General features: G+C 37.9%; 1 protein-coding gene across 1 annotated transcript in view; it reads left to right on the top strand.

The window, feature by feature from the left end:
- The window catches only part of LOC120780835 (dnaJ homolog subfamily C member 16), a 148,765-nt gene that overhangs the window by 80,288 nt on the left and 44,358 nt on the right, over window positions 1–24,119 (top strand). Inside the window, exon 4 of the mRNA XM_040113077.1 lies at window positions 12,487–12,718. Coding sequence (XP_039969011.1) covers window positions 12,487–12,718 — 232 coding nt within the window. The remainder of the gene's footprint in view (window positions 1–12,486; window positions 12,719–24,119) is intronic.

Raw genomic sequence — 24,119 nt, forward strand, 5'->3', positions numbered from 1 at the left:
CATATCAATCTCACTATTGGTCACATGACGATTTTGCAATAGCAGTTTGCGCAGCAAAATCAATAAATTCATACTCATCCGTATACTATTTAAGACTAGCTGACCCGGCGAACTTCGCACCGCCTAATTATTGGAGGCATATTTAGTAAGTCACAAACACACGACACAATACTTTTTTAATTTTATTGAAATTTGCTGCTTTTAGATTTTTAGGAATATTAAAGAATTATAGTATAGATGCACAGCAAAGAGACGTTAACATTTCAAGTGACATTTTACCATAGACAATTTTTTTTGAGTGAATACTGACAAATATTTACACTATAACTATCAAACTACATCTGTCGTTTTTTTTTTGTTGACGATGGCCATGGTTAGGAAAGGAAGAAGAACTACATCTGTCATCGGAAAATAAGGAATTCAAACAACTATAATATAGTTATAGTGAAGCTATATATCCCTCAACTCCTTAAAATGCATTGTCCGTTTTGTAAAAAGTGGATGGAACGGCAGAAAAAAAATAATAACTGTCCAGATTGTATTAAATTATTATTAAGATGTGACGAATGCTACAACATAATCGCTGTTACCTTCAGATTTTGTACCAAGTGTGGTAAGAATGTAGAACGAATAATACGCGTGAACAGGGCAAAAGTACAAAAAATATATTAAAGCAAAAGCTGCTATCTAAACCAAAACACGTTTCTACAATGCCATCTTCATCATCTGAGGAGACATTCTGTGAATTAAATTTATCGGCCGAAGACATACAGGACATTCAAGTTATTGAAGACAGCCAAAAGCCCAACATCAAGAATGTTCTGGTAGATATTGATGTTATTGAAGACAGCCAGCAGCTCAACATTGATAATGTTCTGATCGAATCAGATTTGTCCGAGTCGCCTAGTACTTCCACCATATTATCATGTCCTGGCGAGCCAAGTGGTTCCCAAGTAGATGGAGCCAAGTTGATGGAAATAAAGAGTTACTAATACACGTTGACATTAAGGATCCAAATGCACATATTATATACATATTAAGTCATTTATTTATATTTATACACTTCATATACAAAAATTTAAAATTTTCTTGGATGTGCTCGTTTCTGGACTGTGAACATGATAAACAAATCTTTGCTTAAATTAAATACAACACAGTTATGATCATATACAGTTAATTAATATAGTGCTTTCTGGTAGACAATATTTTTAGTTTTTTTGCGGTGCGTAAATAAATAAGGATGTTGGTTTTCCGACACGCGAACACGCAACGTATAATTGTCCATGTGCGAAACAGGGAAACTCTAAGTTTATTCCGCAAACTTGCAACGATTGGCCTTGCGATTTATTTATGGTCATCGCAAACGCCAGACGCACGGGAAATTGCAACCTCTTAAAATCAAATGGCAAATCCGTTGGAATCATAGGTATTCGTGGGATTAAGACATCCTCTCCTTTGTATTTTCCTTTGATTATTTTAGCTTCGATGATGTTATTCATGAGTTTCTTCACAACCAATCTCGTTCCATTGCAAAGTCGAGGTTGATTAATATTACGCAGCATGATGACAACTGACCCTACTTTTAATTTCAAATTTATATGGTGGTAGTCCAGGCAAGTCCAATGAATTTAAAAATTCTGTAGGATAGTTGACTACGTCATCCTGGTTTGTGGCCGTGTCAACTGATTTGTACGTAAACAACTCTCCTGGAAGGAAATTCTGAATGGTAGCATTGAGATCATCGACATCTTTGTTTTTGCTGCCAATATTGCTCGTTCACTTAGCCAATCGTGGTTATTATATTGTTGTTTAATGTCCGGAAAAACACGCTGAATAAGCTCCTTTTTCGATTCTGTGAAGTGACAGAAATCTGTGGGAAAAGTCATTAATCCGGTCGAGCTGTCAACTGCGACCTTACCATTGCCAATATCCAGCAACTGCTTCGAAAACACAGTCGCAGTTTGATCTTGTTGCAAAAACACTCGCATGTTAGTAGTTAATTGTAGTGTCTTTACGTGCCGCCACAAATTTGATGATTTTAGACATGCGTTTATTTCGTCAGCAACAGTCGATCGAGGAATTACTGGAAGAGTCTGACGAAAATCACCTGACAACAGTATCATAGCTCCACCAAAAATGTTTTGGTTATCACGTAAATCTTTTAACGTCCTATCTAGTGCCTCCAGCGACCTCTTGTGGGCCATTGTGCATTCGTCCCAAATTATCAATTTGCATACTTGGAGAGTCTTCGCCATAGCGCTATTTTTGGCAATGTTGCAAACTGGCGTTTCGTTGATATGCATGTTTAATGGTAATTTTAAGGCTGAATGTGCAGTTCGTCCGCCTTCTAATAAAGTTGCTGCTATTCCAGATGAAGCCAACGCTAGGGCTACCTCATTTTGCGATCGGATCTTTGCTAATAGCAATGAAATTAGGAACGTTTTCCCAGTACCCCAGGAGAATCAAGAAAGTAAATCCCCCAGACCCACTGTTTACAGCTTGTGTTAAACGATCGTACGCAATCCTTTGTTCTTCGTTCAATTGCGGAACAGTTGTGCGAACTGCTTCGGTCATAGCTTGAGTATCGTACTGGAGTTCTCTTTGCAACTCATGGTTTAATGCATCTTGCATAGCACGATTGGGTGCTGTCAGGCCCAAACACGACAATACTTTATTTGCCATCAACAAACACATATCTTCTATTATGATCAATGTGTCATTGTAAATCTCTGCCGTAATTTCCAATGTAGGATTCAAAGTTTCACAACGCACGCGATGCAACACATCCTCAGACATGTCATCCCTATATTTCATCCACAAATCATTCGGATTTGAGGGGAAACATGTCGATATTATAATCGCAAACAGTGTGCGAATTTGATGCGGCGATGAAGATATCACGGAATCCTTGAGCGTATCATCCCAATGCGAATCGTTTTCAAGCAACCGTAATAATTGACACGCCACACGGTAAGTCGCACACAGATGTCCATCAACTGTTCGCAATTGTTGAAAAGATGTCGGACCAGGAACATTCACCAATAACAATCTAAGATAATAACATTCATCGTTATTAGGATGTACTGTATATATACGGCCTATAGCATCTGTGGCAAATACATTTTCATATCCTTCAAGTGGTGTTCCTTGTTTACGACGCTGAAAAGACTTTGATGATGCGTTCCGGCATGTGTAGTAGCGCGGCATATCAGCATACAGCAAAGTGCGAGCGAATTGATCAGTTGCACAAATTGAGAAGAAACCTGTCAATGTGGTCACAGGTGGACGTGCCGCTCTATCCACAGCGTTGTTTGGGTTGAAATACACTCGTTGTCCATTTTCTAAATGAACTGCCAAATGCAATACAGTGGGATGTCTTTCATGAATTGCAAACGAAAATATGCGCCAAATAGCCTCATTGCTGCTTACATAGCGACCCATCTGATAGTGAGACACTTCATCATTTGTGTTTGTTACTGCGAACATGGCCATGTCGCTACCTTTGTTAACATATTTACATATGTACTTTATGGATTTCACAGAGTTACAAAATTCCACGTTGATGTGAGCTTCAAAAGTTTTGGACAGTATTTGCGAGAACAGCTCAATCCAACGATTGTCTACATGAAAATCTTGTCCCTTTATCTTGACATCTACAGATCGCCCACCGTCCTCAACTGATCGCCGACGATACAATGGGTAACCATCGGTTCCCGAGATAGTTTCAGCAAGCAAGTTTCTCGGGTACCGTTTGGGCACTTGTCGTCGATCATACAGGGTGAGCTGTTGTTGAAAACTCCGCAAGGTCCATGTATCATGTGTTTAGTTACTATCGTATGCAATTTTGGGTCAACCGTTTCATCAGGAATTTCGGCTGAAATAATGGAATCAATTTCTTCTGGCCTTATTTTTTCAACCAACCAGACTAATATATGAGCATGTGGCAAACCACGCTTTTGCCACTCAACAGAGTACATCCAACAACGTACTTGGCCATACACACGATGCTTTGTAATGAAATTCATTAAAGATTTTAATTTTTGCTTGTAAACTCTGGCTGTGATGTCATGCCTATCAAGTGGTGTTTGGTTGTGTAGCAGTTCTTTTTTATTTCAATCCATTGTGGGTTACAGGTGAATGTAATAAATAGGTCTGGACGGCCATACTTTCGAACATAAGACATCGCATCTTGAGCGTACTCGTGCATGTGGCGCGGGCTTCCGATGTAAGTGGCCGGTAAAATTGTCATTCTTCCTACATTATTTACATTGCCGTCAGCATTGATTGCATCGCGAAGATGAATGTACTCTTCAGATCGAAGCTGCTGTTGGTTAAGACGGATGTATGTCAATCTTTCAGTCTCAATTTTGACGTACATGTCCACTGCATACTGATGAAAGAGCCGTTGACACATCAAAATGTGATTTACTTCACCTTCACGGATCATGAGTCTGTATGCATAATAATTCATGGCACTGACTTTTTTGTGTGTATCAGCACCTGGAAGTACATATGATAAAAAAATACATTTATATATTGACCACATAAAATATTTTATTTTGTATAATCTAATTACCTGTTGTTGGATTAACCATTTTGATATTAAAATGGTACCCATCTTCTCCCTGCCAGAAAATTAATGGGTATTGTAAAGCATCATAAGCTCTATGCGTTTCATATACACGTTTCAATTCATTGTTCCGGCGATGAAGTACAATATCTCTTGATTGCAAATTCTCTCCAACAACGACAATAGCCACTTCATCTATTGTCGGTGAATTAAACCTCCTTGCATGCTCTCCAGCAGGTGTTTTGTCGGCTCTTATTACAATATTATGGCTGTCTGATGGCATCCGATCCAGTGCCATTTTGAACATCTTCACTAATTAATTATTCTCGTGAAGAAATGTTTGCAGTTGTTGGACAATGATTCGCTTGACGGTTGGATTATGACCACAACGTGTATCAACTTCCACATCTTGATTGCCCATAAAATATGATGATGATGATGATGAATTTGTCCTTGTATCTGTAATTGTTTAAGAACTGGTTAAATTAATTTGATACAAATACAAATTAGAATTTCACTAAAACAATTATGGTATACTACCTTGAAAGTAGGCATGAACCCGTCTTGTACTATATGCGTTGCACAAAACGATGTCATTTGGAAGCAATTATTATATTTTTGGATGTTAGCCAAGAAGTGTTTAGACTCACTTTCCATCCCATTAACTAATGAGTGTAACGGTTCAGGTGGTGGAACCAATTGAGGCAATTGTACATTGCCACCAGCACAACATAATCCTGCAGGTTCACTACTGTACTTTAATGCTTTACAATGTTGACAAATGATTGACATTTCTCCAATCGTCACAGATTTGTCGGCACTATAATCAAATTCCGGATCGTAGGAAAATGCTCCTCGTTCGAGGTTTACAGGAGCATTGCGTCTGCGGAATCGATTAAATTCGTTATCCCGTGCTCGCTGCTGTTGTGATCGATGTGCACGAACTCGTTCCATTCTCCCCTATCCACTTGATAGTTATTTACTCTTGAACGTAATTCTCCCATACTTGTACGGCTGTTATCATTATCAGCATCTCGCTGGTCATTAGTGCGGTTGGAGCGTAAAGTAGCTTGTTGCACATTTACACGACTTCGACGACCTATGTCAGGTCGCTTTCTTTTTCTCGGCATTGTAAGCACCGAGAAGAAAATCACTTTTAGCAGTATTTCAATATTTCTCCAATTAAATGTTTCTTTTTTTTAACATGAGATGACAAAACCAAGGATGTTAAAGTAGGAGCGCAGCAAAAAGTCTCTAAATTTATGGACAAAACAATGTAACGTTCGGATACACGTGCTTTTTACATGAGATGACAAAACAATGGAACGTTCGGATGCACTTATTACTTTCTTATTTCTCCAATTAAATGTTTCTTTTTTTTAACATGAGATGACAAAACCAAGGATGTTAAAGTAGGAGCGCAGCAAAAAGTCTCTAAATATATGTACAAAACAATGTAACGTTCGGATACACGTGCTTTTTACATGAGATGACAAAACAATGGAACGTTCGGATACACTTATTACTTTCTCATTTCTCCAATTAAATGTTTCTTTTTTTTAACATGAGATGACAAAACCAAGGATGTTAAAGTAGGAGCGCAGCAAAAAGTCTCTAAATTTATGGACAAAACAATGTAACGTTCGGATACACGTGCTTTTTACATGAGATGACAAAACAATGGAACGTTCGGATGCACTTATTACAGGGCATCTCGACAGGATAGAATTTATAGAATACTAACTGTTATTGCCATTGCCAAATCTGTATGTGGGCATTTGCTATCATGATATAATCATTTGCGCAAAAGCGTAGTGTAGGTAGGTTCGAGATGATGTAGCGTATGCTTTGAGCTCTTGAAAAATTTATTTTATCATTTGCGAAATGCCGTCGGGTAGGTAGCTGAAGTAGGGCACGTTTTGAGCTCTTGAACTCCTTAAATCTTTTGTGTGGAACATAAAAAAGGATAAATATCCTTTTGTTTACAAATGTATTTTTGGAAAAAATAAGATAATAACAAAGGATAAAGATCCTTTTTTACAAATGTATTTCTGGGAAAAATAAGAATTTATATTTTTGGACTACTATATAATAATTGTGGCATAACTTTTATATACCAATTAAAATAATAAATTTAAAATGAGAAATGATATTTTGATTTATGCTTGTATAAGTTTATTAAATTTAAGACTTCCCAACCCAATTTGCATAATATTTCTATAAATTAACAATATTATACTAAATATTAAATGTTATTTTGAAAATGTACTTTATTTTTATAATATAACACAACCGTCTTAACTCGCTCTTCTAATTTTCATATTACCAAAATTAAAATGCCGTCGGCATATGTGGAAATGGGATATGTTGCCTCTTCGAAATTTTCATATAAATGAAAACTGCGCTGTTAAACTGCTGAAGAGACAGCTTCTAGCTTACGATATATGGCAAACTATGTAGTATTCTATATCTAGTAAGCAATGAGCAATGTGGAGTCTGCACAGGCAGAGATGCCCCGTTATTATAATAAAAGTATTTTTGAGAGTTGGTAACACTGTAAGGTTGGCACCATCAAACATGTCAACACATTAATTATATTTATATATTTTGAAATTTGAAATTGAAATTTAAATACACGATGTTATGAGCAAAGTTGATATTATGTTGTCGATTCAAAAGTCTTGTTTTAATGCGTTCTTCAATTCGAGTGGAACTGAGAGTACAAATACCGTCAAATGTTTGACAGCAAGTAAGTGGTCAACTTTTATATGGGAAAATGGAATTGTCGTTTTACTCTATCTTACTCGTAATTTTTCCTTATTTGCTCACCGTTTAGACCTACCCTGGACTACGACAAACATTTGAAAACCAAAGTCAGCTCAATCGGCCCAGCCGTTCTCGAGTTTTAATCAGACTAACGAACAACAATTCATTTTTATTTATATAGAAGATAGATAGATAGATAGATTTGCATTTTCCACAAAACCAATGAGGTTTGCCATAAGGTGCGTTACCGACTTTTTTAGGTGCCGCGGTAGACCTATTTTCAACTTTACAACTTAAAATATACATAAATAAGAAATGGCATAAAAAGTAAAAAAAAAGATTGTGAACAAAAAAATTTAATAATTAATAAATATTCCTTAGCTCCCACAAAAGATGCATCCAAAATCCTACAGCTCTATTAAATATATTCAAATACAGAAGTTAACTGTTAGTAGTAGTTACCTATGTGAAATGCACAAAAACTTGTTGTGCCGAAAATGAAGTGTGGCTACCCACCGATTAAAAATTCTCAAAGAAAAAATATGTTCCTAGTCTTATATATACCTACTTTAAAACATCAGGTTGTGAATTTTCGCAGCAATAAAAAGGTTATACATATGTATTTTTTCGAAAATCCTGCAAGATGACAACAAGAATAAAAATTGTCATTCAATATTGCATCTAGTTTTTTCAAAAAATTTATGAAAAGTTCAGAAGTTTTTACCGGATTTGCCGAATCGTATACTTTTTCTTCTGTAAAAGTGAATGCGTTTTCAAGAATCTGGTATTTGCAATTTAAAATTAGATTATTGTACACATACGTTTTGTTCGGTCCATTTTGGAGTACGCAGTGTTCATTTGGAGACCGTATTGCATTTCGTCAATTTATAGGATCGATCGTGTTCAAAAGATTTTTCTAAAATTTGCTCTCCGCTCCTTAAAGTTTGTTGACCCAATACCATCGTATACATCTCGTTTTTTGCTTTTAAATCTTTAATCACTGGAAAATCGACGTTCCGTTCTCTGCCTCTCATTTGTTTTCAATGTAATTAATGGAGGTATTGACTGTCCCTATTTATTAGGGAAAATTAACTTTAATACTCCTTAACGTTGTCTCTGATCTACTTCCCCATTTCATTATAAAAGGAAAGTACTAAATTTGCTGAATATGCTCCTCTCAAGCGTGCTATGCATGAGTTTAACTCGATTTCCGATAAAGTTCTTCTTGAGTTTTCTCACTCTATTATTCATATTCATTACTACCCTCAATTCTGTTTTTTTAGGTTAAGTTATCTACTTATGTAATTGTAATTTAATTATTTTAGAATTCAAATTTGAATCATAATTCTTCTTTAATCTGTAAGAATTAATGTTCATAGACTTAACTAAATAAATTAATAAATAAATTTGAATATGTATATATTAGAGTGATTCAATCGTTTCTTCTTTTCGCTGCGTGGCGCCAATTGGATATTCCAAGCGAAGCCAGGTCCTTCTCCACTTGGTCCTTCCAACGGAGTGGAGGTCTTCCTCTTCCTCTGCTTCCCCGGCGGGTACTGCGTCGAATACTTTCAGAGCTGGAGTGTTTTCATCCATTCGGAGAACATGACCTAGCCAGCGTAGCCGCTGTCTTTTAATTCGCTGAACTATGTCAATGTCGTCATATATCTCGTACAGCTCATCGTTCCATCGAATGCGATATTAGCCGTGGCCAACGCGCAAAGGACCATAAATCTTTCGCAGAATTTTTCTCTCGAAAACTCGTAACGTCGACTCATCGGTTGCTGTCATCGCCCAAGCCTCTGCACCATATAGCAGGACGGGAATTATGAGCGACTTATAGAGTTTAGCTTTTGTTCGTCGAGAGAGGACTTTACTTTTCAATTGCCTACTCAGTCCGAAGTAGCACCTGTTGGCAAGAGCAATCCTGCGTTGGATTCCCAGGCTGACATTGTTGGTGGTGTTAATACTGGTTCCTAAATAGACGAAATTATCTACAACTTCACAGTTATGACTGTCAACAGTGACGTGAGAGCCAAGTCGCGAGTGCCACGACTGTTTGTTTGATGACAGGAGATATTTCGTTTTGCCCTCGTTCACTACCAGACCCATTTTCTGTGCTTCCTTGTCCAGCCTAGAGAAAGCAGAACTAACGGCGCGGGTGTTGAGGCCGATGATATCAATATCGTCGGCATACGCCAGCAGCTGTACACTCTTATAGAAGATGGTACCTCCTCTGTTTAGTTCTGCAGCTCGAACTATTTTCTCCAGGAGCATGTTGAAGAAGTCGCACGATAGGGAGTCGCCTTGTCTGAAACCTCGTTTGGTATCGAACGGCTCGGAGAGGTCCTTCCCGATCCTGACGGAACTTTTCGTGTTGCTCAACGTCAGCTTACACAGCCGTCTTAGTTTTGCGGGGATACCAAATTCAGACATCGCGGCATAAAGGCAGCTCCTTTTCGTGCTGTCGAAAGCAGCTTTGAAATCGACGAAGAGGTGGTGTGTGTCGATTCTCCTTTCACGGGTCTTTTCCAAGATTTGGCGCATGGTGAATATCTGGTCCGTTGTTGATTTTCCAGGTCTGAAGCCACACTGATAAGGTCCAATCAGTTTGTTGACGGTGGGTAGCAACCAAGGTATCATTAAAAATACCGAACACATATTCTCAAATTAATTCATACCTCGCTAATTCTCGTTCCGGTGGGAATTTGTAAAAGGATTCGGCTCCCACACATCTGCATACACAAGATTTCGGCATTCCTCTATAGACACAAACTTATCAAAATCTTCGACATATTTTACCATCCAGGATTGTATCCTTTTGCATGCAAAAATTTAGAAATACTTGAAGCGTGTTTAACACTAGCACAAAAAGACAACTCATTTAACATTAAACAACAAGCAATATCCCAATAAAATTGAACATATGTACATATGTGTGTATATGTAAAGTAATTCAAAATAATCACCTCAACGACGTAAACACTTGCGTAAGATTTTCTGGAGTTGAGTGTATAAATATAAACATAACAAAGGTTTATTACTGTATCTACTGAGCTTTGCGCACACGATTCACATTATCATGGTTTTCTTATGAAAATAAGCAATCTCGACCAATTAAGGTAATCGCTAAAAATTTACATCATTCAAACGATCCAGAGGCTATAATATCAGACCTTCATAAAAAGGGATTCAAAGCTATAAATGCAGTAAACAAACTAAAGTGGAAAACGAAAAAGCCATTAGATATAATTGTTCTTACTTTCGATGCAACAGAAAATATAAGTAATATATGTATGTATATGCCATAAAAACCATATTGCATCAGTTGTTGTCATTGAGGCTGTAATGCAGTCAAAACTCATACCACAATGCAAATTGTGCCAATCATATGCGAATACTCACAACCAAAGATAAAGAGATGTCCAATTCATCTCTTATTGGAAGTGAGAGAGCAATTGCTAAACCTCAAAATCTCCTGAACTCGATCAGCTGTCTTAACAATTGGAAACGTGGAATGGTCAGATTGAAATCTTAACAAAAAAATATGTAGACAGAGGGATTTGTTGCCTCGCTCTATACAATTACATACAAGGTCTGTCGCAAAAGAAACAGGACTGTTAAAAAAAACAACAAAAAATTAATATTTTTCAAAAGTTATATTTTTTTATTCAAAGTAGTTTCCTTGTGCTTCGATACAGCGTTTAGCCCGGTCAATTAGCATTTCAAGTGAGTGTTTAAGGAATGCTCTTGAGAATATCGGTGTCGCCTTTTGGATATCTGAAATGTCCTGAAACCAGTGTACTTTCATGGGCAAATGAAGTTTTCCAAATAGGTAAAAATCGCAGGGTGCCAGATCAGGTGAATAGGGTGTGTGATTAATGGTAAATATGGAGTTTTTTGTCAAAAAATCAGTGACAAGCGTCGACCGATGGCACGGCGCATTATCGTGCAACAGGCACCAGGACCCTGCCTCACGGTATTGTGGTCGAGCACTTCGAATGCGTGACAAAACACTCTTCATAACACAAAGGTAAACCACAGCATTAATCGTTTGGCCAGGTGTGGCGAACTCTCGGTGTACAATACCTTCGGAATCGTAAAAACAAGTCAGCATTGTCTTTATTTTTGACTTCTGAAGACGACCGACTTCTGATCGTCACAGAGGTCCTCACGACCTTCTTGGAATCGCTTAAACCACTCATGCACATTGCTACGGGATAGGCACTGAACACCATAAACTTTTTTCACCATTTGAAATGTTTCAGTAAACGATGACCGATGACCAAAAGCTGCTCACTTTTTGATCGATAACATCGATTGTAGTTATCCAATTGTCTTCAAATTTTTACGAAATGCCAACAAGAGATCAAACTTTTTATACTCACCAATAGGTGGCGCTACCAGAAACAGTTATATTTAAAAAGTTCTGTTTCTTTTGCGACAGACCTTGTATAATTGTTCGTTAGTTTCGTAAGTGTGCGCACAGCAACTGACTTAGAACGACCATCCCGTTCTGCGTTAAAAATTTAATTAAGTTGATCGATTAACTGTTGGTGAGTTAACCCCCGTCGAAAGTTTCAAAAAATAATCGCATAAAAATGTTCGCGATTCCACTTTTGTCTGAGATTAATATTTCAACCTACTGTGAACAATACAAATAACGGTCGTATGTCAGACAGTTCTGAGTTAAAAATGTCAAACTTTACGATAAAGTTGTGAATTGCCAGATTGAAACACTAGGGTTGGCAAATACTGAAATATAAAAGGCATCCTACGTTAGGTTGTTTTGGTGTTCGTTTGTTTAAAATATGTATATTGATGAGATAATACGATATAATAACAAAACGTTCCTCAACTCGCACGAAAGGTCGTCGATGTATGTAGGTGGATCGAAAGTCGATGTAAAAAATTGCTGCAGCTTTGAGTACTTCAAGTGTTGCCTTGCAAACTGTAGAAATACGGGCTGGAGAACCTGCTGCTATATTAGTCTAATATTTGTATTTAACATTTTTCATTAGTCCGAGTGAAAAATAAAACCGCCAGTTTACAAATTTAAAATTATTAACTTTAGCTAATTTTAAAATAAATGTTTAAATTGTATAAAAGAGGTGTAAATATAGTTCTATATTTAAAAAAAATTCTTGCAGAATCTCTTTGACGAACATGCACAAAGCTTAATCAACAGATGGTTATCCAAGGTCGAGTATATAAGTGAATATTTGATTGACAACCTGGAGAAGGAACATATATTAGCGTTGTTGTCTCTGCTGGGAACTATTATATTTATGTTTGTTGTGGGCTATGTTATGATTTATTTTGTTCGGGTCGAAGAAGAAAACTTAAAACAAAAGGGACACTTGAATGGAAGCAACTCTACTTGTAAGTATTAATAATACATTACACTGATCTATAGTGGTTTTGTTGTACTAGATATAAGATCAATTTTGTGTTCACATTGATAAGATTTGCTTTGGCTCATTTTTTCACTTCAATTTTACATTACAAAAATCATAAAACATGAAACAAAATATCAAATACGGATATGCATTTATAATATCGGTTTTGTTTCGTAAAAATAAGGACAAAGGTTTTGACAAATGTCAAAAACATGACATGTTTCAACAAAACTCCTTTAAAGAACATTTATTTTATAACTTCTTAGTTGATAATATCCTTTTCACAATTTTGTTTTGGTTCATTTAGTCACCGACGCTCTTCCGTAGTGACAACATAGTTTTTGTTGTTCTATTTGAGTAATGTCAGCTTCTACGGTAGAAATAAGTTAACTCTCTTAAATGAAGGATTTAAAATTTAATCTTCCTATGAGTACGGAAGAGCGACTCGTCGGTGACTAAATGAAACATTAGTCAAATCAAACAATTGTGCCCAAAACACAATAACATCAACTCAGCTGATCAGGTAGGGAACATAAAACAATGCGAAGGACTAAATTGAATTTTATATGATGCTCGATTGGACGGCTAACAGAGCGGAAAAACTTCGGGAAGGGATTTCACCAATGAGGAAGGAATCATGTGTAGAAGTTCACGCAAGTGGGGAAAGTTCTCTGAGTGCCATTTACTTGGTAGTGGCCAGAAACGATTCTTTTACATATGGTTCAAGCAGCTCATGACTTTCGGTCTTAGACCAAGTATCCTTTGTGGCCAATAAACATCGTTTAGGCGAACTAAAATGAGATTGTCTCGTTAAAAAGGCCTTCACTTAAAACGACACCACAGCCTAAGACCCTCTTTTGATGGCAACCATGACAAACGCATTCAAGATCACGACTGGAGGGCATGCACCTGGAATGTCCGGTCCCTTAATTGGGAAGGTGCCGCTGACCTGGTCGATATTCTCATTAAAGTGAAGGCTGACATTACCGCCGTCCTAGAAATGCGATGGATGGGACAAGGACTGAGATGAGTAGGTCTTTGTGACATTTACTACGGTGGCCATATAAAGAACGCAAATTCGGTGTGGTATTCGTGGTGGGAGAGAGACTTCGTCGCCCAGCCCGGGCATTCACCCCGGTGGATGAACGTCTATCCATAATCCTCATCAAAGCGAAGTTCGAAATATAGCTGATTTTCGCCCACCACCCGCCAGAGGAGAAGGGCGATGGGACAAAAATCGGACTTTAACACCAAGGTGGGCAAAGAAGGTATCTATAGCACAACGGTCGGTAAATTCAGTTTTCGTGATGAAACATCCCCCAATTGGAATGAGGCTGATCGACTTATGGTTATCTGTAGTTGGAAAATTCACCCAGCTACCTGGCTGTATCCGGATCGAAAAGCCACGGACCAGAGCGATCATGTTTGAACCAATGGTTTTCGGAAAAAACAAAACAACAGAGAGAGAAAACAGACTGTTCTCCTCAAGACGTTAAAATCGACCACTACACGTGTGCGATGGGATAGATTCCAGGAATTGAAGAGAGAAGCAATACGTATTTGCAGGAGCTTAAAAAGCTGGCAGAAAGGTGTAAGTTTCGAAAATCTAACAAAATGATGTGGCGACTAACAGAAGGTTTCAATACCGGAGCATACTCTTATAAAACCCCCAGACTGATCTAGTGACTGATATCCGATTCCCAAATCGATAACGATGGAGCGTATGTTCCATTGCCTGACCATGAAGAAGTTCAAAAAGCAATTACACGTCTGAAGAACAACAAAGCGGCGGGGGCCGATGGATTGCTGGTGGATCTACTCAAATACGGCATCGAAGTACTAGTAAGGAGCATGCACCAGCTTCTTTGTAAGATATGGTCGCACGAAAGCATGGCCGACGATTGGAATTTAAATGCGCTCTGCCCAATCTACAAAAAGCGAGACCCCACAATCTGCGCCAACTACTGTGGGGTAAGCCTCCTTAACATCGGATATAAGGTTCTATCGAGCCTATTGTGTGATATATTAAAGGGCACCGTTGAAAAACTGATTGGACCTTCGAAGTGTGACCTTAGGCCTGGAAAATCAAGAACTGACCAGATATTCACCATCCTCCAAATCTTGGAAAAGACCCGTGAAAAGAGGATTGAGCCACACCACCACTTCGTCGATTTTGAAGCTGCTTTTGACAACATGAAAATGAACTGCCTTTATGTCGCTATGTCTGAATTTAGTATCCCCGCAAAACTAATACGGCTGTGTAAACTGACGTTGAGCAATGCCAAAAGCTCCGTCAGGATCGTCAATCAGCTGTTGGAGAATATAATACAATTTTCGATAAGAATGTATAACTGCTGGCATATGCCGATGATATTGATATCATTAGCCTCAACAACCGCGCCGTTAGGTCTGCTTTCTCCAGACTCGATAAGGAAGCAAAGCAAATGGGTCTGGCAGTGGACGGGCAAGGCGACGTCGTCGCACTCGGGACTTGGCTTCCACGTCACTGTTGACTATTATAGCATCGAAGTCGTAGATGAATTCAACTATCTTGGCACCAGTATTAAAAGCAAAAAAATATCAGCCTCGAAATCCAACGCAGAATAACTCTTGCCAAAAGGTGCTACTTCGAATTAAGTAGGAAATTGAGAAGTAGAGTCCTCTCTCGACGAATAAAGACCAAACTCTATAAGTCACTCATTATTCCCGTCTTTATAGATGGTGCGGAGGCATGGACGATAACAACATCAGATGAGTCGACGTCACGAGTTTTCCAAGGAAGGGTTCTGTGGAAGATTGATGGTCCTTTGCGCATTGGTCACGGGGAATGAACGTATTCGATGGAACGATGAGCTGTATGAGATATACGACGGCAGTGACTTAGTTCAGGGGATAAAAATACAATGGTTTGCTGGCTAGGTCATGTCGTACGTATGGACAAAAACACTCCAGCTCTGAAAGTATTGCACACACTACCCGCCGTGGGAAACAGGGGAAGAGACTGACCTCCACTCCGTTGAAAGTCCAAGTGGAGAAAGACCGGGCTTCGCTTGGAATCTCCAACTGACGCCAAGCAACGAAAAAGACAAATGAATGGCGCGCTGTTGTAAACTCGATTATAACCGCTTTGCTCTGCTATTTAGCAGAAATATGTAAAAAACAACTCTTTACATGCAGAGAATCGTCCACGAAACGAAAAAAATGGAAGAAATTAAGCAGAAAAAAAAAATGAATCCCAAATACAAATTGTATGTATGTATACACTGGTTGGATCATTTAATAAATTTTTCAATCATATTAATTGAATAAGTAAAATTTTGCAAATTTGTAAAGTGCCTGCAAAATAATATTTACAGGGTTTGTCCGGAAAATAAAAGGATTTAGTCGATTTAAAAAAAAATTATTGAACCAATCGTTACAATTCTTTAAAACCTTTCAAAATAGGCTCCTTCTTCGGCATTCTCTGGAATAGCCTTGAGACCCGAGGTGCATGCTGCTTGGATCCCCACTGTCGTCTCAAAATTCTTGGTTTTCATCGGCCTTTTCAGGCAAAAAACAGGTCCGGGGCCACATCTGGGCTGTACGGCGGCTGCGGAAGCGTTGGGATCACTCGGAAGATTGCCTCTTTGTATCGGCATCGTACTCAAAAATCCATGTCTCGTCACCTGTGATTACGTTATTGGGGGTTACTTCTACATACAGTGGACCAATAAAGTTTACATACACCTAGTTCTATTAAATTATGACACGTTTATTTGTTTTAAAATAAATAAATTTTGTGGTTTTTTCTATTCATTTCAAGATATGTATATTTAACATTAAATATAACATATAAATTTTTTTTTTTTTACACAAATAAAAAATATTAATGCTAAAGCGTACAATGCGCCTAATTTATATCAAAAAAGTTTACATACACCAATGATTATTTATATAATTCAAAAGTAATTACAATAGTTTTTGCGGTTTTTGGACTACATTTTGTTGCTATTATTGTCCCTAGACGTCGACGTATGCTCCCCACTCGATTTCTAGTATTATTTGACCCACGAGGTCGATAATCGAGTTTTTTGGCCTTATTTTGAACAAATTCGATATTTTTTAATGCGGTTTTCCAAAAAGTTTCATATATTTTGAAAAGGCACACTTCCACTCGCCGCAATTTCCCGTCGTCAGTGAGAACTTTTAAACCATCTTCGCGTACACCTTGCGCATGTTCAAGTGTCACAATTGCATGAACCACAGATTTTGATAAATTTCATATTTGGGCAATGAAACGAGTACTTAGTCGACGGTCTGAGTTGAAAACTTTGCGCACACAAGTCACATTGTTGGGGTTTGTCGGAATCGCAGGTCTTCCAGCACGGTCTTCATCAACGACCTCTTCCCGGCCCTCCAAAAAGGCTTGATGCCACCGAAACAGACCACTTCTTGCTAAAGCAACATCTGGATAAGTCCACTTGATCATATCAAACGTCTCTGTCGCAGATTTACCAAGTTTAACACAGAATTTAATCGCGTACCTCTGCTCTAACGAACGCTGCATTTTCGGCTTGCACCATTCACAGAAACACGTCGTGTGAAAATGTTTGTCCTGACTCTTTAGGTGCGCGGAGATAACTGACCGCTCGTTCGTTAGATGGGAACGTCTTCCACCGAATCCAGTCGGTGCATGCACGTACGAAGTTCAGGCGCGGCGGCAGAAAAACAGGCTTATACATTTTTATTTTTGTGTATCACTCAGCATTTATTGTTCTGCGTAATTTGATTTGGATCATCTTGAAAACCCATGGAGTGAACTGGTCTTTACTTTCGAGCGCATACGCATTCATTCATGATTCATTATCTCTCACGATTTCATAGACAGGTTTCGAAGCACAGCTATCGTATTTTTTTTATATTTCTCGCGACCAATCGATGCGAGCCTTTTTTAAAGAGATCATCAAATTGTGTGGGATACAACCTGATAACAAACTTTTACAGTCCAATGTCCATGCATTATTAAATGTATGCTAGTACCGCTAATGCTTATAGTTGTCACAATCCCATGATAGGGCAGATAACGGTCTGACAATATACTTGCGCACAGCATCAGTAGTTTCAAAAACCACAACTGATATCGGAGGACCTTCCCGAAATCCCTCTTGGAGTGATCTTCGACCTCGATTGAATTCACCATACCATATATAAAAACTGGTCTTTGATGAAGCTTCGTAGCCAAAAAATTAATTTTATCGATATATTGTTGCTGAGATAATCCACTATGAAAGTTATAACAAATAATCCTTCAAAATTGTTCGCGGTTTAATTTAATTTTTTTCCTGAGATGCATACTTGCTGTAAGCAACACAAAAGTGGTCGTATGTCAAAACATCATGAGTAGGTATAACTTTAAAAGTGTCAAACTTTACGATAAAGGTGTGAATTGCCAGATTGCAACACTAGGGTTGCCAATATCCGAAATATAGAAGGCAACCTACCTAGAAAAGTTTTAAAATTTGAATTTATTATATAACTAGAAAACCCGGCGATCTCCGTTTCACCACCAAATTGCTTCGTTTTATGTAACATTTCGTTTGGTGATTAAAAGATAAAAAAATTTAAAAATTATATTTCATTTCACAACAGTAATGAATATTTCGATTACAAAAATTAAGTATTATTTGGTTGAACTTCTATAAGTAAATGAAAGTGAATCCAAAGTAAATACTGAATCGAAGCAATATACGTGTCCGCAAATTATCTGTTTCATAGAAGTGCCCGCAGCCGTTGTCCTGCGTGAAATTATTTGTTTTGACAACATTTTTTGTTTTTCTTGCGATGGTTTTCCAACTTGTGAGCACGCCACGTATATCTAACCGTGTGATAAACATAGCATTTCCTAATTTATGCCACACACTATGCGACTATCCTTTTGTCCTATTGATTGTCCTCCCGAATGCAATTTTCGCTCGAAACGGAATACGTTTGAATTGAAATGGCAAATCGTTAGAACTCAAAGGAATTCGTAGAATCAAGCATTCTGCCCCCTTGTATTTGATAGCGCAGATTGCGGAACATAACAACGACAGATCCAACTTTGAGACGCAAATGATGCGGTGAAATACCAAGCCTCTCCAAAGAATTTAGAAATTCCACAGGATAATTCACGGCGTCGTCTTCATTGTCAAGACGATCGATCGATTTGTATGAGCGCAAGTCTCCCGGAATTTGACTTTCAATCTTCCAGTTTAAGTCAACAACATCGGTATTTTGGCAGCTAGCATTGCGCGTGCACTTAAGGAATCGTAGTTACAATAGTTTGGCCAATGTCCGAACATTCGTGATGAGTTCATCTTTCGTGAATTGAGAAACGATAGATGGAATTGATATTGAACCACCGGAATTGACCCATTTCCAATTTTTAGCAAAGACGATGTAAAATGTCTTTGGCAAAGTCATTTTTGTTCGTATCCTATAATTGACGCGGATTTGAAGCCTGATTTGTCGAAATGTTTATAGCGAAAAGTGTGCGAACTTCATTTTTATTCCAGTTATTAAAATGTTCCAGCAATTGTAATTGCTGTCTTACTTCTCCAAAATTTGCACACACCGTACCATTCACAGTACCCAATGACTCAAATAAAGTTGAACCGCGTACATTAATCAATAGCAACCGAAGGTAGAAACAATCGTCGTAATACATTAGTTGATAACACAGCTGGATGTCCATCTACTGGTTGGCCTTGCTTTCTGCGCAACTATTTCTTTGACGATGCATTCCAGGTATAATATCAAGGTATTTCCGAATAGAGCAATGTTCTCGCAAACGGATCACTGACGAAAGTTGAGAAAAAACTCGTTAATGTTAATTTTGTTGCTGGCGGTGTTTCCACTGGCTGTACTGTATTCTCTGGGTTGAAATACACTCTCCAAGTTAACTGCGAGATGCACAACAGTCGGAAAACGTTTATGAATTGCAAAAGTAAATATCCTACAAAGCGCTTTATTACAGTTCACATATCGACCGTATCGTTCAAGACCAATAACCGCCATGTTGCTTCCTTTAGTGACATAATTACAAACGTATTTTATCGATTACACCAAACTGCAATACTGAACATTGATATGAGTTTTGAATGTGAATTACACAATAATGGCGAATATGCTACGATCCATGTGTTGTCAACTTCAATATTCATTCTTCTAAATTGAATGCTAAATGTTCTGCCATTGTCGTCTGGTGAGCGACGCCTATACAGTGGATATCAATCATTTCTAGTTTCAGTTTCCGAAAGAAAAGCACTTGGATAGTGTTTCGTGCATATATTGTCAGACGTACAACCCGAAGTGGGATTGTGGTGTCCGCAAGCTCCATGAACCATATTGGTTTTTACCACTTGGTATAATACTGTATCTTTCTCTGCATCAGGAATTTCCGCAGAAATGAGTTCATCAGTTTGATCTGGTGTAACCACCATTCACCATCCAAAGAAAAATGTGTGCGTGCGGCTAACTTTTTTTTTTGCTACTCAACAGAATACATCCAGCATCTAACAGCATATGTACCATATGTTGCTTCAAGATAAAGTCCACCAAACATCGCTGCTGTTGTTTGAAAAGTTGTGCTGTGACATCGTGACGATCGCTTGATGATTGACCGCGTTCCATAATTCCACATGTATGTCATCGCATTCTGGGAGTAGTCGTTCATGTGTCTTGGGCTGCCATACGTTGATGGCAAAAAGAACGCCGACCGATATTAGCGCGACCTCTTCGTGGCTTCGTAAGAAATTTCAATCTGTAATTGATCACTTTATGTGAAACATAAAGTTTTCACTGAATAATTTTCAATAATTTTTTTTTTTGAATAGCCGGAATAAAAAAGCATGCGACCGAAATTGAATGATTCAAATATTTGACAAATCAAAATATTGAAAAACAAAACAAACAAAAATTGAAAACAAATTTGTATGGAAAAATGTTACCTTTTCGAATTTTCCAATTTTCAGACTTTTCCTCAAGAAAGGCATAAGGTATTTTTATTTCCAAACCTTCCCCGATCCAACACGAACAACCTCTGCAAATTTCATCAAGATTGCTGCATCCGTTCTCTTAGCGTTACTAACAAACAAACATTCATTCGTTTTTATGGGAAAAAGAAAAGGGCTGTTTTTAGGGGGTTTCCGGCAATTATTCGAAATTTTCTTGCCGTAAAAACCATCCTTGAACCTCCACGAACATTTAGAAAAGAGAATTGGCCAAATTGGTTCAGGTGTTGTTGAGTTATGCGCTTACCAACACATTTTTTTTTTGTTTTTCTATTTTCCCGCTTTTCTGTTGAAATTTTTCCTGAATTTTCTTTGCTATTAACCTCACGGAGTCCGAGACCTTTCTAACGAATGCAAAACCGAGGAAAGCGGTTCATGCGTTCTGAAGTTCTAGGGTCAGGAAGGAAAACCCGGCTTATTTTTATAATATATATTAGAGTCAACTTTTATATGGGAAAATGGAATTGTCGTCTTACTCTCCCTTACTCGAAATTTTTCTTTATTTGCTCACCGTTTAGACCTACCCTGGACTACGACAAACATTTTAAAACCAAACTTAGCTCAATCGGCCCAGCCGTTCTCGAGTTTTAATCAGACTAACGAACAACAATTCATTTTTATTTATATAAACTAGCTAACCCGGCGAACTTCGCACCGCCTAATTATTGTAGGCATATTTAGTAAGTCACAAACACACGACACAATACTTTTTTAATTTTATTGAAATTTGCTGCTTTTAGATTTTTAGGAATATTAAAGAATTATAGTATAGATGCACAGCAAAGAGACGTTAACATTTCAAGTGACATTTTACCATAGGCAATTTTTTTTGAGTGAATACTGACAAATATTTACACTATAACTATCAAACTACATCTGTCGTTTTTTTTTGACGATGGCCATGGTTAGGAAAAGAAGAAGAACTACATCTGTCATCGAGAAAATAAAGAATTCAAACAACTATAAAATAGTTATAGTGAAGCTATATATCCCTCAACTCCTTAAAATGCATTGTCCGTTTTGTAAAAAGTGGAAGGAACGGCAGAAAAAAATAATAACTGTCCAGATTGTATTAAATTATTATTAAGATGCGACGAATGCTACAACATAATCGCTGTTACCTTCAGATTTTGTACCAAGTGTGGTAAGAATGTAGAACGAATAATACGCGTGAACAGGGCAAAAGCACAAAAAAATATATTAAAGTAAAAGCTGCTATCTAAACCAAAACTCGTTTCTACAATGCCATCTTCATCAACTGAGGAGACATTCTGTGAATTAAATTTATCGGCCGAAGACATACAGGACATTCAAGTTATTGAAGACAGCCAAAAGACCAACATCAAGAATGTTCTGGTAGATATTGATGTTATTGAAGACAGCCAGCAGCTCAATCAGATTTGTCCGAGTCGCCTAGTACTTCCACCATATTATCATGTCCTGGCGAGCCAAGTGGTTCCCAGGTAGATGGAGCCAAGTTGATGGAAATAAAGAGTTACTAATACACGTTGACATTAAGGATCCAAATGCACATATTATATACATATTAAGTCATTTATTTATATTTATACACTTTATATACAAAAATTTTAAATTTTCTTGGATGTGCTCGTTTCTGGACTGTGAACATGATAAACAAATCTTTGCTTAAATTAAATACAACACAGTTATGATCATATACAGTTAATTAATATAGTGCTTTCTGGTAGACAATATTTTTAGTTTTTTTTTGCGGTGCGTAAATAAATAAGGATGTTGGTTTTCCGACACGCGAACACGCAACGTATAATTGTCCATGTGCGAAACAGGGAAACTCTAAGTTTATTCCGCAAACTTGCAACGATTGGCCTTGCGATTTATTTATGGTCATCGCAAACGCCAGACGCACGGGAAATTGCAACCTCTTAAAATCAAATGGCAAATCCGTTGGAATCATAGGTATTCGTGGGATTAAGACATTCTCTCCTTTGTAATTTCCTTTGATTATTTTAGCTTCGATGATGTTATTCATGAGTTTCTTCACAACCAATCTCGTTCCATTGCAAAGTCGAGGTTGATTAATATTACGCAGCATGATGACAACTGACCCTACTTTTAATTTCAAATTATATGGTGGTAGTCCAGGCAAGTCCAATGAATTTAAAAATTCTGTAGGATAGTTGACTACGTCATCCTGGTTTGTGGCCGTGTCAACTGATTTGTCCGTAAACAACTCTCGTGGAAGGAAATTCTGAATGGTAGCATTGAGATCATCGACATCTTTGTTTTTTGCTGCCAATATTGCTCGTTCACTTAACCAATCGTGGTTATTATATTGTTGTTTAATGTCCGGAAAAACACGCTGAATAAGCTCCTTTTTCGATTCTGTGAAGTGAGAGAAATCTGTAGGAAAAGTCATTAATCCGGTCGAGCTGTCAACTGCGACCTTACCATTGCCAATATCCAGCAACTGCTTCGAAAACACAGTCACAGTTTGATCTTGTTGCAAAACACTCGCATGTTAGTAGTTAATTGTAGTGTCTTTACGTGCCGCCACAAATTTGATGATTTTAGACATGCGTTTATTTCGTCAGTAACAGTCGATCGAGGAATTACTGGAAGAATCTGACGAAAATCACCTGACAACAGTATCATAGCTCCACCAAAAATGTTTTGGTTATCACGTAAATCTTTTAACGTCCTATCTAGTGCCTCCAGCGACCTCTTGTGGGCCATTGTGCATTCGTCCCAAATTATCAATTAGCATACTTGGAGAGTCTTCGCCATAGCGCTATTTTTGGCAATGTTGCAAACTGGCGTTTCGTTGATATGATATTTCGTTTAATGGTAATTTTAAGGCTGAATGTGCAGTTCGTCTGCCTTCTAATAAAGTTGCTGCTATTCCAGATGAAGCCAACGCTAGGGCTACCTCATTTTGCGATCGGATCTTTGCTAATAGCAATGAAATTAGGAACGTTTTCCCAGTACCCCCAGGAGAATCAAGAAAGTAAATCCCCCCAGACCCACTGTTTACAGCTTGTGTTAAACGATCGTACGCAATCCTTTGTTCTTCGTTCAATTGCGGAACAGTTGTGCGAACTGCTTCGGTCATAGCTTGAGTATCGTACTGGAGTTCTCTTTGCAACTCATGGTTTAATGCATCTTGCATAGCACGATTGGGTGCTGTCAGGCTCAAACACGACAATACTTTATTTGCCATCAACAAACACATATCTTCTATTATGATCAATGTGTCATTGTAAATCTCTGCCGTAATTTCCAATGTAAATGTGCAACACATCCTCAGACATGTCATCCCTATATTTCATCCACAAATCATTCGGATTTGAGGGGAAACATGTCGATATTAAAATC

This window comes from Bactrocera tryoni, unplaced genomic scaffold (genome assembly GCF_016617805.1).
Source record: "Bactrocera tryoni isolate S06 unplaced genomic scaffold, CSIRO_BtryS06_freeze2 scaffold_25, whole genome shotgun sequence".
NCBI classification, from domain to species: Eukaryota; Metazoa; Arthropoda; class Insecta; order Diptera; family Tephritidae; genus Bactrocera; species Bactrocera tryoni.